The 15,852-nt window shown below is 36.3% G+C and overlaps 1 protein-coding gene across 1 annotated transcript in view; it reads right to left on the reverse strand.

The window, feature by feature from the left end:
• Window positions 1-15,852, reverse strand: part of LOC143228426 (plectin-like) — an 84,493-nt gene that overhangs the window by 5,825 nt on the left and 62,816 nt on the right. Inside the window, exons 17-25 of the mRNA XM_076459689.1 lie at window positions 15,471-15,575; window positions 14,820-14,915; window positions 13,452-13,721; window positions 12,871-12,933; window positions 12,257-12,348; window positions 3,890-4,004; window positions 3,482-3,593; window positions 539-773; window positions 121-190 (exon numbers count right to left, since the gene is read on the reverse strand). Coding sequence (XP_076315804.1) covers window positions 121-190; window positions 539-773; window positions 3,482-3,593; window positions 3,890-4,004; window positions 12,257-12,348; window positions 12,871-12,933; window positions 13,452-13,721; window positions 14,820-14,915; window positions 15,471-15,575 — 1,158 coding nt within the window. The remainder of the gene's footprint in view (window positions 1-120; window positions 191-538; window positions 774-3,481; window positions 3,594-3,889; window positions 4,005-12,256; window positions 12,349-12,870; window positions 12,934-13,451; window positions 13,722-14,819; window positions 14,916-15,470; window positions 15,576-15,852) is intronic.

The following is a 15,852-nucleotide window of genomic DNA, read 5'->3' on the forward strand; positions in this document are numbered from 1 at the left end:
AAGTACTTTAAAACTGCTGTTAAAGTTCTTGTCCCTTCTGTGAACTGCCTTTTTAAACATTAATTAGAATTCTTTTCATTTAAAAATATAGCGCTACTAATGTTTCTGTCAATCACATACCAAAATTGTTTGAACCAAGTTGTTAAACATGAAGTGAGTACCCAATAATGCTGGTAGTACCTCACTGTCACTGAGAGAAGAAAATGTTTCAACCGAAGCTTTTATAATTATTTGTCACTCTGTAAGCTTGCACCATGTTCCATCTACTCCGAAACAATGACTGCTAAACCTATTTTTACAATGAATGCCATAGCTAAAGTTTAAATTCTTGAAAGACAAAGTGTTAAACTCAAGAGAGTAAATCTCCTTGTAGGAAATTATTGAAGTCATTTTAAGGTAGTATAGAGAGCAGCTTCTGATTTTACTTTTCAGTTATTAGAATTGAGTTGTTATAAAATACACTTCTGTTTTCAAAGACTCATCATTCTAAGGATAAATTTTATTACACATATACATTTGAAGAAAAAAAAAAAGATACAATTTAAAATATTTCAGGCTATGTTTGGCAGCAGCCTTGGTGGTAATTATGGCCCTGACAGTCACAAAATATACAATATTTCTAACCTTATGTTGGAAAACAAGGGTTTCTAGTGATTCCAAGTCTCTCGAAATAGATTCCTGCACTCGACCCTTCAAGATCTTATCTTTTTCATTGAGATCATTTTGAAGAGAGGCTGACAGATCATTAAATTTACGGCTTGATGACTTATCAGCTAAAACAAAAAAAAACATTTTTAGTACAAGAATAATAATGCAGCTGTGAAAAGAGCTGAAATATAGAAAAACAAGAATGAAAAGTTAACTATCTTCCAAAAACACTGTACTGAACACTTAAAAACACCTATATTAGCCCCATTACCACTGGTATCCTTTACTGTGCAAAACCCAAGTTTTAGTGTCTACATTCAAAATTTCATTAAACTACTTTTGGTTATGTTCTGCCAATTGGTATAGCATAATATATTATCTAATAATCCATATTTTAATAATATACAAGTTTTAAGTACTTAATTCTATTAGGCATAATTTTAAATAATCCTGAATTTCCCCTAGTCTAACAAATGTGACACAATTTCTCCAGGTATCTTCTCCATTTTATCCAACACCACTCCAAAGTGTATAAACTTCAATGTAAAATTAATCATTATAAAATCATTATTGTTTAGACAAACCACTATTTTTAAAGCCTTCAATTTTGTTTGGTTACAGTGTTGTCAAATAGAAAATCACACCCCTACTGCCACACCCACCTGCCACATTTTCTCGTCCAGGATTTGTCAATTGTTCTTTCTTACATTTCATTAAATATTACAAGAGATGCCAATCATTACGACTTGAACGTAATCATTACAATTTTGGTGTATACATTACTACTATACCATACAGACAAATATTACGACTTGTTGCAACTCCGTAATTATTATATATTATATAGGCCTATACAATAAAGTGATAAATTGTTCCCCCAAGGCTTGAAAGGGGTGAAAAGAAAATTTCTAGTGAGATACAAATAAATTTTGATAATAAATAAAAGACATAGTCCAAGTGGCTACTTGCGATAATCATGTTTGTGCTTGAAATAATAAAAATATTTGTATCTCCGGACGCCTACCAATAGTTTGAGTCCGGTGCTTCTCCATACTGGGTAACGAGGGGAATCCAGAAGTTACGTAATCAGTGCTTGTCAGCCAATCAGCAGCCACAGATGGGTATTTCTCGTTTTCTAAGTGGCATAGAAACACCAATGCGATCGTTCACAAAATGGAAAAAAAAAGAGGCCTCGTTCACCAGATCGTCTTGTTTCTGGCAAATCTAAAAGTACTAAAACTGTGAAAGGGCTCTGTCTACAATCATTCGCTCAGTCATTTGAAATAGTTGGCATCTCTGTATTACCTATATTCAATATAGAGCCAAATGATCAGAAAGATAACAAACTTGGATTGATGAGCTTGTAGCAGCTCCATGTCACATACTTAGAAAGCCTTCAACAATAGACAGCAAGAAAAAAAGAAGAAGAAGTAAGTATATTTTATTTCCTGTTTTTCATGTTTATTCTTTAGTTATTGTTATAAAAGTAAATAAAATGTAAAAGTAGGAATTTGTTTAGATTTGATTAGGTAAAATAAGTAATAATAATATAATAAATATAATAATAATATAACAGGCATGCATGCAAGCAGCTCAGAGCAGATCGTTGGTAGTGTAATTAAAAATGTATTGTGAGCTGCACATTCTGCAAGTGACTTACAGTCATAATGGCACAAATAGTAGTTCAGTTGGCAGTCAAAGGGTACAACAAAATTTAATTACAGACTTATCTTATTATGAGTTGAAAACTACTTAGGAAAAAAAAATATAATTTCACAATGCATTTTAAGTTATTCTAGATATTGTAAGGGAAGGAAGGAGTAGGGTGTCAGTCAATTTTACCATCATTGTATAGAGTTAGGGTTAAGAAAGTAAGAGATAAAATATAAAGTTTTACTGAAAACTAACATTTGAAATGTATTTAGGAGGTTTTAAGGATTATTTAAAAGAAATTTGAAATATTTAAACTTAACGTGAAAATCACTTCACACACAGGCCTCTAAAAGAAACCTTCACATATTCACAGGCAAATGTTTATTTAAGTTTGTTAAAAACACTTCTCTGAAAAATACAATTATTTGTATATGAAAAACATAACATGTTTACTGAAAGACTGCCAACTTTCCTGAAGATATACAAACTATACTGAATGTTATCAAGTCTAGAAACACTATAAACGAGTAGATTGTGTTGAGATAACTAAGCACATAAACACACAGGTACATTAAACAACAAAACCTCTTACATTAAGCACATAAACACACAACTGCATTAAACACAAAACCTCTTACATTAAGCACATAAACACACAGGTACATTAAACATAAAAACTACTCCTACGTTAAATAGATGAGAATGGAGGTGCACCAAATACAACAACTCTACAAAAAAGTTCAGCTGTAACTTTCTAGTTAAAAGCTTGATTTTAAAACAATTTTTAAAATACATTTAACTAATACCTTCAGTAAATACAACAATATTTAATCAATTAAATTACAACAAATAAGTTAAGCAATGTTACTGAAAGACATTAGTTTCCTTTGTAGCCACAAGTACACACAGACCCAAAGAAAGAATTATGTTCAGGAATTTATCTGATCAAATTGTGGTAGACCACTGGTTTCCTCAATGAAATGACTGCTCTAAAAAATCCTACAAATGAAAACACAAGATGCCTTTATATGTCTTATTTCATATCCCAATTTTCCCTGAAAGTAATTATTATAAAACTGTTTCTTTCTGAATATACAATAACCTTAAATCCTGTCATAATTCTTCATCATGTTCTTCCTTCCCAAAAAATGAATTATTCTAAAATTATTTCTCAAAATACCTTCTTCTTCTTTTAACCTCCTGAGAAAATCCTCAAAGAGTTTGTTACAATATTTGATTTCTTCTTGAAGTCTCTTTAGGTCAGGGTCTTCAGGATCACCTTCATCAACTAACTTTGGCCATCTTCATTCAAGGCTCTGAGGATAGAATCTCTTCTTGGTGGGCTCCATGCTAAACTAAAAGTACAGTTGAAGTTGTTAGAGAAAGAAGGATAAATGTGCCATACATCTTTACTAAACATAAATCTAGTTAAAGAATAATATGTCTGAAATAGTACTACTGCTACTACACATAATACAAACACTATAATTACTTGTACTGCTTATGTTATAATGCATTTAACAAAACCAAATATTACACTTTTTATTTTACCTCAAGTTACAAAGTATGACAATTTAAAATTACTTACTGTAGCAAAGTCCCAGGACTTAATGATTCTTATGGTGGCAAATACCATGTTCTGACGCAGCTTATGATGTTTCTTTGACCACAACTTGACAATCAAATCATATTTCTTCTTCAAACTTTGAAACAGAAATATTTTATAATTTAAATGTTACTCTTCCTGTCACCAATCTTCTACAAGTAATAATAACACTCTCAGTTATTCTAACACAGAAAACACTGCAACTGTCCTTAAAGTTTTCAAATAGGAAATCCTCTGTTCATACCATTCTACATGGTCACGAACCAAATAAATAGTTGATTGATTTAGTGTTTTATGTTACAAAGCAGCTTGGCTATCTGCGCCAAACATCCAGTAGAAAGGTAAAAATAAATTAAATGTAGTAAAATATATAAAAAGGAAATGAAGGTAAAACAAAACAGCATTGAAAAATAGAAAAAGCATAAAACCAATGTTGGCACCTAGTCTACAATGTTAAGAGAGAAAGCAGAGTAAGAGAAGTTGTAAAGGACTCTCTCTAGAAAAATGGTAATGATCATAACCCACCAGGAAGACTAACAGGTAAGTACAAGAACCACCGTCAGTCACCTGAAGTTGGTCTTTCCAGTCCTGTTTCCGGGTTATGTGTCATTATGGCCAGTACCAAAAGTTAAAGTAAGAAAAGTGTTAAAAGACATGCAGCAAAACTGTAATAACAACTCGCCAGGACGACTAACGGGTAGTTCAAACAGCAGCGTTAGTCACCTGAAGTTGGCTTTTCCAGTCCTGGTGTTGAGTTATTTAATTTTCCAATTTCAAATTGAACTAGAGAGATTGAGAATCTGAAAAGGGAACCACAATTAAAAAGGTGTAATGAATAAATATCAAACACTTAAATGAGATTAAAAAGGTCAATGGCCATTAAAAAACTAAAAACTTTATCAAGGTGGACAGTGTCACCATCACCAATAACACTGTCTAATGTTACGAACAAACCTTGGGACAGAACATGTTTAAAATAGTGCCGTCGTTGAGAGTCATAACGATGGAAGGAAAGTAAAATGTAGCTTACAGTGATTTGAGTGTCACACATACTACACACTGGTGCATCAGTTCCAGATAAAATAAAATGATGAGTTAAAAAAGAGTGACCAATGCATAGTCTAGTTAGAACAACTTCCTCCTTCCAAACCCTACAGAAGCTAGGCGGCCAAAGCCAAATATAGGGTTTTATTTGAAAAGCTTGTTGACACGTTGCTCACTCCAAGTGAACTGCCAGCTGGCACAGAGCTGAGCTTTGAATACAGAACCATAGTCCATGTACAAAATAGGCACAGTGATGATAGTGCCAGAGCAGACATATTTAGCTGCCATGTCTGCAAGCACATTCCCGCGAATACCAACGTGGCCTGGTATCCAGAAAAACTGGATAGAAGTAGATGTTAAAGAGAAATGGGCCAGTAGGTTTTAAACATCAGCAAGAACAGGGTGTGAGTCAATGTAAAGTGATTCCAAGGCCAGCAGAGAACTAAGCAAGTCAGTATAAATAGTGCAGTTTGAGTACTGCTTAGCTTCAATATAATCCAGGGCAAGAGATATGGTGTACATGTTAAGCAGTGAACACAGAAGCTGTAGAGGGGATTCTGCGAGCAACCACCAAACCACAACAAACCATGGCAAAGCCCACAGAATTACCTGATTTGGAATCATCTGTATAAATTGGAACAAAATGATTGTTCGAAAGATGTTCAGTAAATAAAAGACGGTACTTCCAATCAGGAGTATCTGCCTTTTTCAGATGACTTAAAGAAAGATCACATTTGTGGGCTATAATAAGCCATGGAGGGATGGGCTGACCAGTGGATTCTGCAATGTTATCCAAGGACAGACCCAATTCATCCAATTGCGCCTTGATGCGAAGGCCAAAAGGAGCAATGGCAGATCATCTGTTTTGAAAAAGTATGGCTCACCGAGGAAGGAAAACACATCCCCAGGTAAGATGCTTTGGTAAGGAACAAAGTTTTGAAGAACATAGTAAAGAAGTTGCAAACGGCAAAGACGCAGAGAAGGTTCGTGAGATTATACGTATAAGCTGTGAACTGGGGAGGTGCAGAGAAGGTTCATGAGATTATAATATAAGCTGTGAACTGGGAGGTGCAGAGAAGGTTCATGAGATTATACATATAAGCTGTGAACTGGAGAGGTGCAGAGAAGGTTCATGAGATTATACGTATAAGCTGTGAACTGGGGAGGTGCAGCGAAGGTTCATGAGATTATACGTATAAGCTGTGAACTGGAGAGGCGGAGAAGGTTCATGAGATTATCAACATAAGCTGTGAACTGGGGAGGTGCAGAGAAGGTTCATGAGATTATCACGATAAGCTGTGAACTGGGGAGGTGCAGAGAAGGTTCATGAGATTATCACGCATAAGCTGTGAACTGGGGAGAGGTGCAGAGAAGGTTCATGAGATTATACATATAAGCTGTGAACTGGAGAGGTGCAGAGAAGGTTCATGAGATTATACGTATAAGCTGTGAACTGGGGAGGTGCAGAGAAGGTTCATGAGATTATACATATAAGCTGTGAACTGGAGAGGTGCAGAGAAGGTTCATGAGATTATACGTATAAGCTGTGAACTGGGGAGGTGCAGAGAAGGTTCATGAGATTATACGTATAAGCTGTGAACTGGGGAGGTGCAGAGAAGGTTCATGAGATTATACGTATAAGCTGTGAACTGGGGAGGTGCAGAGAAGGTTCATGAGATTATACGTATAAGCTGTGAACTGGGGAGGTGCAGAGAAGGTTCATGAGATTATACTTATAAGCTGTGAACTGGAGAGGTGCAGAGAAGGTTCATGAGATTATACATTATAAGCTGTGAACTGGAGAGGTGCAGAGAAGGTTCATGAGATTACACATTATAAGCTGTGAACTGGAGAGGTGCAGAGAAGGTTCATGAGATTATCACGATAAGCTGTAAACTGGAGAGGTGCAGAGAAGGTTCATGAGATTATCACGTATAAGCTGTGAACTGGAGAGGTGCAGAGAAGGTTCATGAGATTATCACATGATAAGCTGTGAACTGAAGAGGTGCAGAGAAGGTTCATGAGATTATACACGATAAGCTGTGAACTGGAGAGGTGCAGAGAAGGTTCATGAGATTATACGTTATAAGCTGTGAACTGAAGAGGTGCAGAGAAGGTTCATGAGATTATCACGTATAAGCTGTGAACTGAAGAGGTGCAGAGAAGGTTCATGAGATTATCATGTATAAGCTGTGAACTGGAGAGGTGCAGAGAAGGTTCATGAGATTATACGTATAAGCTGTGAACTGAAGAGGTGCAGAGAAGGTTCATGAGATTATACGTATAAGCTGTGAACTGGAGAGGTGCGAAAAGCCCCAGTGCAGAGTTGAAGTCCTTGATCATGAATGGGATCCAGCATCTTTAAGACATAGGGTCTGGCAGAGCCATAGACCATTGATCCATAGTTGAGTTTTGAATGAATAGGAGCACAATATATCTTTAACATAGAACATCGATCTGCTCCCCAACTGGCGGTAGACAGAACACAGAGGATGTTCAGCTCTCTTGTGCATTTGACCCGTAGCTGCTTTAAGTGTGGTATAAAGGTCAGCTTACGGTCAAAGATAAGCCTCAAGAACTTGGTCTCAGGGACCACTGGCAGTGAAACTTCACCGATACAGAGTTCAGAATCAGGGTGAATACCCCGTTGGCGACAAAAGTGTATGCAAACGGTTTTAGAGAGAGAAAAATTAAAGCCATTTGCCGTAGTCCACTTCAGTACACGATTGAGGGCAGTTTGTAATTGCCGCTCAATATATCTCATGTTCAACGACTGACACGAGATGTGAAAGTCATCAACATAGAGCCCATTTGCAACAGTGAGAGGGAGTTGTTCAGTGATGGCAATTATTTTTATACTGAAAAGTGTGACACTCAAAACACAGCCCTGAAGGACCCCAAGTTCCTATACAAAAGAAAGGGAAAGTGTCAAACCCACACAAACTTGGAATCTCCTGTCCATTAAAAATTTTTTAATAAACATGGGTAAATGGCTATGTAACCCATATATATATGGAGGTCTCACAAAATCCCACACCTCCATGTTGTGTCATAAGCCTTCTCAATGTCAAGGAATACTGATACACGATGTTGGCGTTCGAGAAAGGCTTCTCTGATTGACATTTCAAGTCATATTGGGTGGTCCATGGTAGAGTGCTGTCATTGAAACCCACACTGGGTGGGCGAGAGAAGGTTGTTTGATTCGAGGAACCAAACAAGATGAGCATTAACCATCCTCCCAAAGGTCTTACAGAGACAGCTCGTCAAAGCAACTGAATGGTAGTTTGAAGGAATCTTGGGATCTTTCCCAGGTTTAGAGAAAGGTAAGATAATGGTGCCAGGCATCAGGAAAAACATTCTCCTGCCAGATCTAGTTAAAAACAATTAGAAGAATATTAAGAGGAGCAGGAGAGAAATAGCGCAGCATGTCATAGTGTACATCATCAGGTCCAACAGATGTACTGCCAGACCGATGAAGTGCCATTTTCAGTTCCACCAGCGTAAAGGGACAATTATAGTCAAAGAGACAGTCAGTTCGAAAGGAAAGAGGTGAACGCTCTGCCCGAGTCTTGATGGCCAAGAAGGTGGAGGGACAAACAGAAGTGCTAGATACCCGGCAAAAGCTTTCACCTAGAGTATCGGCGATGCTCCGGACATCAGCTACCTCTTGGCCATCAGAGAGTAAGATGGAGAGGAGGACAGAATTGTAGTGCCCATTGACCTTTCAAATCCTGTCCCATATGACCTTGGAACTGGTGGTAGAAGATATGCTAGTTGGAAACTTAATCCAAGATTCCTTCTGGCTTTGACGTCTCACCCACCTAGCATGTGCACAGGCCCGTTGGAAAGCGATGCGGTTCGAAAGTGTGGGATATCTACAGAAAGTATCCCAGGCCCATTTATGAGCCTTCTGAGCCAAGTGGCAATCAGGATTCCACCATGGATGAGAGTATAGTGGAAAACGTGTTGAGGTTTAAGGAATACACTGAGCAGCTGCTTGTATAATACAGTAAGTTACCGTTGCCACACAGTCGTCTATTGATGGCTGACTGACAATGGCAGGACCAAGTTCTGCAAGAGCAGTGAAAGTGGACCAGTCTGCCTGATCCAGCTCCCACCAGGGAACGAGGGTAGGGTGGCATGGACCACGGCCAGTCTCTCTCAAAAGTATAGGAAAATGACCACTGCCCAGTGGATTATTGTCAACCCTCCATGAAAAATGAGAAAATAATGAAGGGGAGCAAACCAAGAGATCAATAGCAGTAAAGGACTGACTAGGTGCTTGAAAATAAGTGGAAGAACCAGTATTTAAAAGAGAAAGACTGTGATCAGAGAGCATACGCTCTACAGAGTGACCCCCTCCTATCAATAACAGCACTAACCCAGCAGGGATGATGTCCATTAAAGTCCCCCAGAATTAGAAAGGGAGAAGACAACTGTTCAAAGAGAGAATCAACTTCTGATATATCATATGTCTCTCCAGGGAACGGGTAGAGAGAACAAACAGTAATGGTATGACCCAAGGAAACATGGATGCTTACAGCCTCCAAGGGTGTGTTGAGTGACAAATACAGGGTGGGCACATGCTGATCAACCAATAGTGCCACCCATCCAGGTACTCGCCCATCACACAACCTGTCATTTCTGTACAGAGAAAACTGCCGAATGGTTACTGTATCAACAAGTTTTAAAAATGTTTCTTGTAAGAAAAGACATACAGGATGGTAGGAAGCAATCAGCGTTTTGATATCATCCAGGTTAGAACGTAAACCTCAACAGTTCCATTGTATCAAGGTTGCTATTTTTAATGACGGGTAGGCGAAGTGGCTGGAAAACCCTTCTGTTTACGACCACGTCTTTTTTTCCTTACTGTCCTTATTCGGAGGAGGTCTATCGACCTCCATGGATCCTGCCCTGGTTCGATTGGACAGGTGTTTGTTGTTGGAAGGGGTTTCCAGTGACTGAGGACGTAAACAAATGATTGTTTTGCATTGTGGGGTGGGAGAAAAAGATGTATCAGAAGAAATGCCTGTATTTGAAACTGAAGGATGTGGATCTTGAGGTTTGTTGGAATGTATAAGAGGAACAGAGATGGGTGTAGAAGTCAATTCATCAACCTTTTAACCATGGAGGTCAAAAGGCTTTTCATTTGTTTGAAAACGATTCTCTTGGAGGCACAGAGTTATCTCCCACTATAGTTGTGGAACGAAGTGCAGCAGCAAATGTCCGAGATGGAGTGGTGGACAGCAATTTCCGAGCCTCGGGATAACTAACGTTATGAGTCGTTTTCAAATGCTGCACCTCTTATTCCTCCAACCATTTTGGACAAAAGCAAAAGTAGGAAGGGTGGGAACCATTGCAGTGGACACAATGTGGGTCCACGTGACACTCGCAGGCATCGTGGTCCTTGCCACCACAATGATCACATGTCAGGGAACCACTGCAGGACATCCTTGAGTGGCCAAACCTCTGACATTGGAAACATCAGAGAGGATTTGGAATGCACGGCCATACCCTGCAAGTTTTATAACCTGCCTTGATGGTGGCAGGTGCAAATGGTGATGTAAATGTCAAAACGAGGATATCTGTCAGCAGTGTAACTCCATCTTTGCGAGTGGAGATGCACCTCACTGCAGAAACTCCTTGAGTGGAGAGACCAGCAAGAATCTCTCACTTGGGGACGTTCTTCAAATCCCTCTTAACAATAACTCCTCATGATGAATTCAAGGTAGCATGAGGGGTAACCTCAATAGGTATATCCAAAATTGCCTTTGAATTCAAGAGGAGTTCACTGTGTTGGGATGTAGATGTTTCAACCAATATGTCTCCAGATCAAAGCTTCTTTACTGACTTTGGAGAGCTAGCAAGTCCCTATAGTCCCTTCTAAATAAAAAAGGGGGACATTTGCCCTAAAGGTTTTTCTGAAAGAGAATGTAATATAAGAAAATGGGGTACAGGTGTTACAGATGTTGAAGACTGCTGCTCAGAGTCTTCAAGACATGGTCGTTTACCTATTGACTGTTTTTTTAATTTTTTTTTAATTTTTCGTAGGAGGATCCATAGGAAAAAAGGAAAATTTCAGTACCCACTGACCCCACCCACCATGGAGCCCTATGAGGGGACGCACTACAATGTCATGCATGGACATTGCAGGAACGCCAAGGTTTCGTGAGCACTATACCCAAACACCAGCATCAGACACAACGTCCACAACACTCGTTGAGAACTTCCAACACTGTTACTTGGTTGACTCTATCCCAAGTGAACCAGCCAATTGACCCAAGGGGGGGGGACCACCCAAAGACCACCCGTCTACAGGATTTCAAGGCCAAAGTGGTGTGTTAGGGTTGGACCCCTCAACCATCAGGATCCTCTCCTCCTCTTCATGGGTCGCCATGCACGGTAAACACGTGGGTGGATGTTTAGATCCCAGAGGAGGTAAAATGAAAGAACAGAACCTTCCCTGGGAGGTCCCCTCACCACGTACAGGAATCCACACCGAGGGGCAAATAAATAGTAAATCACATCTTTTGATCTCTTTATACAACTGTGGCACAAGCTAACTACTTTAAACTACAGTAGCAACAAAACAACACAAATTAAGAGATGATGAAATAACTTCTTCAAACAACTTTTCTGATATTTATTTTATAATTTGCTGTTAATATTTCAAAAACTGTTCTATATTTACTTTATAACTTGCTGTTAATACATCAATAAACTGTTCTATATTTACTTTATAACTTGCCATTAATACATCAATAAACTGTTCTATATTTACTTTATAACTTGCTGTTAATACATTAATAAACTGTTCTATATTTACTTTATAGTATATTTAATTCTATATATCTAGTTTGTACTGCAATTTGGGCAACTCTACATATAGTGAAAAAACAAACTCTCATTAAAATTGTTTTATTTTAGTTGCTATAGTCATAGAATGATACATGTCAGTCAAATACTGTTTATTAAGTCTACATAACTCCTTATACATTATTTAATGATTTTTTCTTCAGTTCCATTTCTTTAACTAGATTACATTTTGCTAATGGTAAAAAAACTTATGTAAAACTCCAGTAATGATAGAACAGTTACAAAAACAGATTTTTTACTGAAAATAAAAAACAGGAAAGTGATTTAAAATTGGACCATTGGTTTTTTATATATTTGTTCCATTTCTTTTGATAAACATGAACCTTCATTTTCTTACTGGGAGAGACCTAAGTTTTTCTTGAACAGACTTTAACCAACTGATGTGAATGAGGTATGCATTATTTTCACAAGTTACCTTAACATTATTACCTTTCAGCTAGGTCAATAGCCTCTGGATTTGGTGGAGGGATAACAAAACATACACTAGGAACCATTCCTTCAGTTCCAGCTGAGTTAATTACCTGAAACAGTAACGTATATATTATACAAAATCAGTTATATAGACATATATATATTATACAAAATCAGTTATATAGACATATATATATTATACAAAATCAGTTATATAGACATATATATATTATACAAAATCAGTTATATAGACATATATATATTATACAAAATCAGTTATATAGACATATATATATTATACAAAATCAGTTATATAGACATATATATATTATACAAAATCAGTTATATAGACATATATATATTATACAAAATCAGTTATATAGACATTTTAAATGTTAATCTTTTCTATAAACTCCTTTTTCACAAACAAAAGAAAGATACAACCAATATATTTACAAATGTACAAACACAACTTTCACAATTCTACTACCACTACCAATTCAAACATACAACCAGTATACCTAGAAACACACATTTGTCATCTCACTTTTATAACATCACAGACACTATATCATTTTTATAACTTCATAAACACTACCTCACTTTTATGAATTCTATTAACCTCAACTTACCTTCCATTTGATTTTTTGAGAATTGTCGTGCAGCCAACACTGTTCCTCTCTATTGATAACCATCTGTGGATAAAAAGTTGACAGTTTAATAAGAAACACTCTTGATAAATACAGAGTATATTTAAAACAGGAAAATTTGTAAGAATGAATAAAAAACATGTAAATACATAACTACGTGTTTCTTTTCAATTTTCTAAAATGTAAAATTAGTAAGTTTGGTTAAAGTTAGCTCAAACCCACACATTGGATCATGTGTGCTCTGCTCACCAGGTGTACTGAAACCTGGTTTTTAGCATTGTAAGTCTCTACAGAATACTGCTGAGCCACTACGGGTCAAATTTTACAAGATGAAATTAAAGACAAAGTTGTTGTTTTATCTACATGCATTCTTATCTAAATATGATAAAGACATATCACAAAATTTAATATATATACAGAATGTTAGATAAATATATTGGAGACAAGAATAATATTAAATACATTTGCCTGCCATCACAAGGAATCCTAAAACATTTATTGCATTATTACAGCATGATATTATAGACATTTATCTCTGTCAAATAAAACATAACATTACATACGTTCATCTGTTTGTATGAACAAATGGATGTAACTCGCAGAGGACGACTAAGTTGTTGGCGTCTCTGTTTAAGTGGCATAATCTCCTTACTGCGATCACACAAAGAATGGACTATGTGGCCATTGTGATTCAAGTCATTCATAAGTTCGAGCATATCCCTCAGCAACCGGTCACCTTCATCGATTGAGAAATGTTGACGACTGAAAGTACTGTTAAGCCGCTCCTCAACACGGTTCAACCACTGCTCACACTCTCTAGCCTCTGTAAAAAACTATGGGAAAAAAATACTAGTTTAATAAAATATAACTTGCTAATATAAATAATTTATACCTAATGACCACTATCAATGGAGCATGTGGTTAAAAACAAAATGTTACAAACATTATGCTAATTTTTTTATAGAATGACTACAAATTATAATTCAAAAAACACAAATGTTTAACCTAAATAGTTTAAATGTCACATTATACATTTATACACATTTATTATATTGGCCTTACAGCCACTGCTGGCTAAGATAAAAGTTAGAATTAACTATATATACATATAAGGGATCATTTTCATAAATTGAAGGGGGTAAGCAGAGGGAGTCTCTGTGTTTGATTCACTACATAAGTAATATCTCATCATATAGAAAACGTAGGAGGTTTTTAATTTATATTCTAGCTTTTAATTACTGGTAAGTTAAGTTCTAATTTGTACAAAACTACTTACTTTGTATCTTGACATCACAAACATCTCAGTAGAATCAGTGCTGCATTCAACACAGCATGTAACACACAAAAATGTTTAGGTGTGTTTTAAATATTTACTTTTAAATTAAGAAATTAAATAATACATAATATAAAAATCTGAATTGTACCCTACAGTATGATACCAAACCTACTAACATAAATTTAAAAAAATTGTAGTTTAATAAAATTTTGAATGCAAGGCAAAAATAACATGACAACATGGCCTTTGACTCATGACCTATAACAGTAGGGTTAATCCACCCATAAGTGAACCTCCAGAAAACTGTGTAACTACTATTAATGCAGGTACATTCCCTAAGATACCATAGTACTGTCATTAACTCACTTGTTATTTAAAGATATAAATGAGGGTACCACACATACTTTCCTTGCTCACTGTAAGACCACAAATAAACTCACTCATGATTTAGTAGTTCTACAGAAAGCTACACAGATGTGGTTAGTTAATTTATTACTTACTAGTACTGTCACTAATTATAATAATATTAACAGTTCTGCAGCAACTATACAACTTTTCTTATTAATAATGTACTTAAAGTTAAAAGTAAGACACCATTTCACACACTATCAAACTTAAACATTACAACTAGCTTGTGAAAGTTAATAAAATTCACCTGGTGATAGCTTGATGCATGTCGCAAGTGAGTGTCCAAACAACGACTTAAGTTCTTTAACCATGTCCACTGTGTCTGCAGTGCTGCAATATAAGCCTAGGAAAAATGTTAAGTTCAACTTTAAATAAGTTAAATACTGTTAAATAAAACTAAACCATCAAAGTGTGAGATGCAAAAAAAAATAAAATTTCCACCACAGAACCACAAACAGAGATTAGTTTGTACCTTACATAACTACTGTAACCAAGACAAATACCAACATAATTACAGCCACATAACATGTACTTCCATGACTAAAGTAATCAAAACAAGCACTTCCATAACTACAGTAACCAAAACAAGCACTTGTCTCGGTTACTGTAGTTGTGGAAGTACTTATCTTGATGACTTTAGTCATTGAAGTTCATGTTATGGTGACTGTAGTCATGGAAGTACTTGTCTCGGTTACTGTAGTCATGGAAGTACTTGTTTTGGTTACTGTAGTTATACAAGTACTTGTCTTGGTTACTGTAGTTATACAAGTACTTGTTTTGGTTACTGTAGTCTGATTGTATACATTACAGGTTAACAACAACATAAATAATACAAAATAATTGTATATATAATTATGGCAAAGAATCTTTAATTTCTGGCATACAAACTAGCAAATACCTCAATACAATCAGTAGCTGGATGATTCTGACGTTGTAAATTATAGCCTTGTTCTTTTATATTTTCAATTTGAGGCTCCCGAAGCTCCATCTCACTTGTAAAATTCTAAAAAGTACAAACAGAAATAATTAGTACAGCACTGCTGAATACATTGAGTCACCTTACAAATAAAAATAATTAGTACAGCACTGCTGAATACAATTAGTACAGCACTGCTGAATATATTGAGTCATCTTACAAACAGAAATAATTAGTACAGCACTGCTGGATACAATTAGTACAGCACTGCTGAATACAATTAGTACAGCACTGCTGAATACAATTAGTACAGCACTACTGAATACAATTAGTACAGCACTGCTGAATACAATTAGTACAGCAC

The sequence above is a fragment of the Tachypleus tridentatus genome, chromosome 10 (genome assembly GCF_004210375.1).
Source record: "Tachypleus tridentatus isolate NWPU-2018 chromosome 10, ASM421037v1, whole genome shotgun sequence".
In the NCBI taxonomy this organism is placed as follows: Eukaryota; Metazoa; Arthropoda; class Merostomata; order Xiphosura; family Limulidae; genus Tachypleus; species Tachypleus tridentatus.